Source organism: Sphaeroforma arctica (assembly GCF_001186125.1).
Source record: "Sphaeroforma arctica JP610 unplaced genomic scaffold supercont1.823, whole genome shotgun sequence".
Taxonomy (NCBI): domain Eukaryota; class Ichthyosporea; order Ichthyophonida; genus Sphaeroforma; species Sphaeroforma arctica.
In genome coordinates, this window is record NW_014039735.1 from 8,635 (window position 1) to 10,988 (window position 2,354).

At 39.8% G+C, this 2,354-nt stretch overlaps 1 protein-coding gene across 1 annotated transcript in view; it reads right to left on the reverse strand.

Moving 5' to 3' along the window:
- SARC_08764 (hypothetical protein) overlaps positions 1-724 on the reverse strand; it is a 7,111-nt gene extending 6,387 nt beyond the window's left edge. The window contains exon 1 of the mRNA XM_014297242.1: positions 406-724. Within this exon, the coding sequence (XP_014152717.1) occupies positions 406-588 (183 nt within the window). The 5' untranslated portion in view covers positions 589-724. The remainder of the gene's footprint in view (positions 1-405) is intronic.
- Positions 725-2,354: the final 1,630 nt, after the last annotated feature.

Consider the following 2,354-nt stretch of genomic DNA (forward strand, 5'->3'; position numbering starts at 1 on the left):
AAGCATATATATATATTAGTATTTAAATGCTTCTCATATATATATATAATTGTGTATGGTATAAATATTTCGATGCATATCTTTCATCGAACTTGTCCTAAGGCATCTCTCTGTATATATCCATGCATATGTAACTCTGTTCAAAACTGGATATTCTGATAACTCTTATCACCGAACACAGATACATAGTAAGGCAGATTAAAACAATTGATATGAAATATACACTAAACAGCCCTCAAGTTCAACAGAGCGTTCCTATATATGTGTTAGCAATTTTATCTGGGAACAAAAGCTGTTACATTTATCGACCTTTGGAGAGCTGTCTATAATCGTTTTATGTATCTCACAAACTGGCCGAAATACGAATTAACTACACCAACCTGAGCACAGATTGCCTTCACATACCTCATTGCCCAGAGCTGAAAACAGATTTTGTAGGGCCAAACGTGTGCTCTCACTTGTCATGAGATCGTGCAGCAGATTAACGGCAGCGTTATCACCTTTGAATTCTTGTGTAACCTGGGTTACTGCGTCACTGACCACCCCGACCCTGGCCTTATCCTCCGCTGACATCGCCACTATTGACATGATGCTGAAAGTCTTGCTTTGCCCAAGTGCTGAATGTGCTTACTATAATAGATCAAGTATACAAGACTATCGCTCAAGTATTTATTTTGGTATACATATATACCATTTTTTGCTACTAGCACAGGCCACAGCGTACACTGCTGACTGCACACTATAGCGGCGGGAGTATGTTATTTGGAGTAAACAAAAAGCCATAATATTTGATGTTTTTGAATAAAAAATGTCCTTGGCAAAAATATGCTTCTGACCAAGACACCTAAGAACTCTTCTGACTATCAAAGTATCCGAGGCCCGAGCGCCCGACTGCCCGGGTCGCTAAATATTTCAGTATTTATACCGAGTAAAATACTAAAATATGTAAATAAATATTTCAGAGCTGTAGTGTATGTGAATATATATCTTATGTCATATGTAGCGAAAGAGCACGAGAAAGAATTCAAGCAAATCCATCATGACCCGTTGGAAAACAAGATGGGAATATTAGGAAAGTATTTAACGAATACTCCATGGCCCTCTACTAGAATTGTTGCGGTCAAAAGGCAATTCGGGCGAATAGGCAATTATGTTAGGGAAATTGCCACCTGACTATAATGCTGTTTGACCCGACTTGTCCTGAGGGCCGTGAATAATATCCTTCATCCGGCGAGGTGACTTTGGCAGAATTACAATATATGAGCATGTCAGCCCCGATTGTCAATTCATCCGAGTGCCCGGGTCACGGAACAACGAGAGATAAAATTGCTGCACACAGAGCAGGTAGCTGTATTGTTTGTGAATAGCGAAAGACACTTCAGCGAAAGAGTTTTACATACATGCGAACAAATTCGAGCAAAACCTTCATGACCGGTTGGAAGACAAGATAGAATAGCTATCTTTTCTCTCTCTGGCGATGAGACATTGGCAGAATTAAAATAAATGGGCTTGTTAGCCCCGACTATCAATTTATCCGAGTGCCTGGGTCGCGGAGGAAAGGGGATAAAAGGCTGTACACCGAGCGGATAGTTGTGTTGTATGTAGAAAATGAAAAACACTTCAGCAAAAGAGTTTCGCATCCATGTGAACAGATTCGAGCAAAATCATCCCGAGTTCTTGACCCGTTGCGAGATATGAAAGTAACACTCTCCTCCCTCCGGCGACTCTATGATATCACAATTTCCTCTCTCTAGAGGTTATAAAATTCTGAATACGTCCACACAGGGAAACCTCACGGATGGCTGCAATGTAGAGCTCGTATTGTGATCACATATTGTTACTTATGCATAATAACAAGAACGGGAAGAAGCCATCCAGGAATACGCACGCGGCACACACCGGGGATACAAAGGTTTTTCCAAATTATGAAAACATTAAATTTTAAATTTGTCGACTACACTTTTTGTATTCATTCACATTTCAGGTTGTTCCAAGTTATGAGAACATAAAATTTTAAATTTGTCGACTACACCCCTTTTTGTATTCAATCACATTTCATGGTCTATTTGTGTTAAAACGAAACAACTGGGTGAAACCACGAACAGATCTACCCAAGATAAACTACAAAACAATCTGGTGCTTTTAACCAAGGCGTTACAATCACAAGAGCCGCAAGCAGATATCAAGAAATATTCACACGACACTCATGCGTGCTAAAAAAGCTTTTTTTTCCCATGGCTTAAGAATATATCTTGAAACCCGACCACAGGTTATCATCATCATACAAGAAAGCTTAAAAGAGTCGGGGCCACTAGAAAATATACGAATAAGTTCGCACAGGATGAAAACGCGGA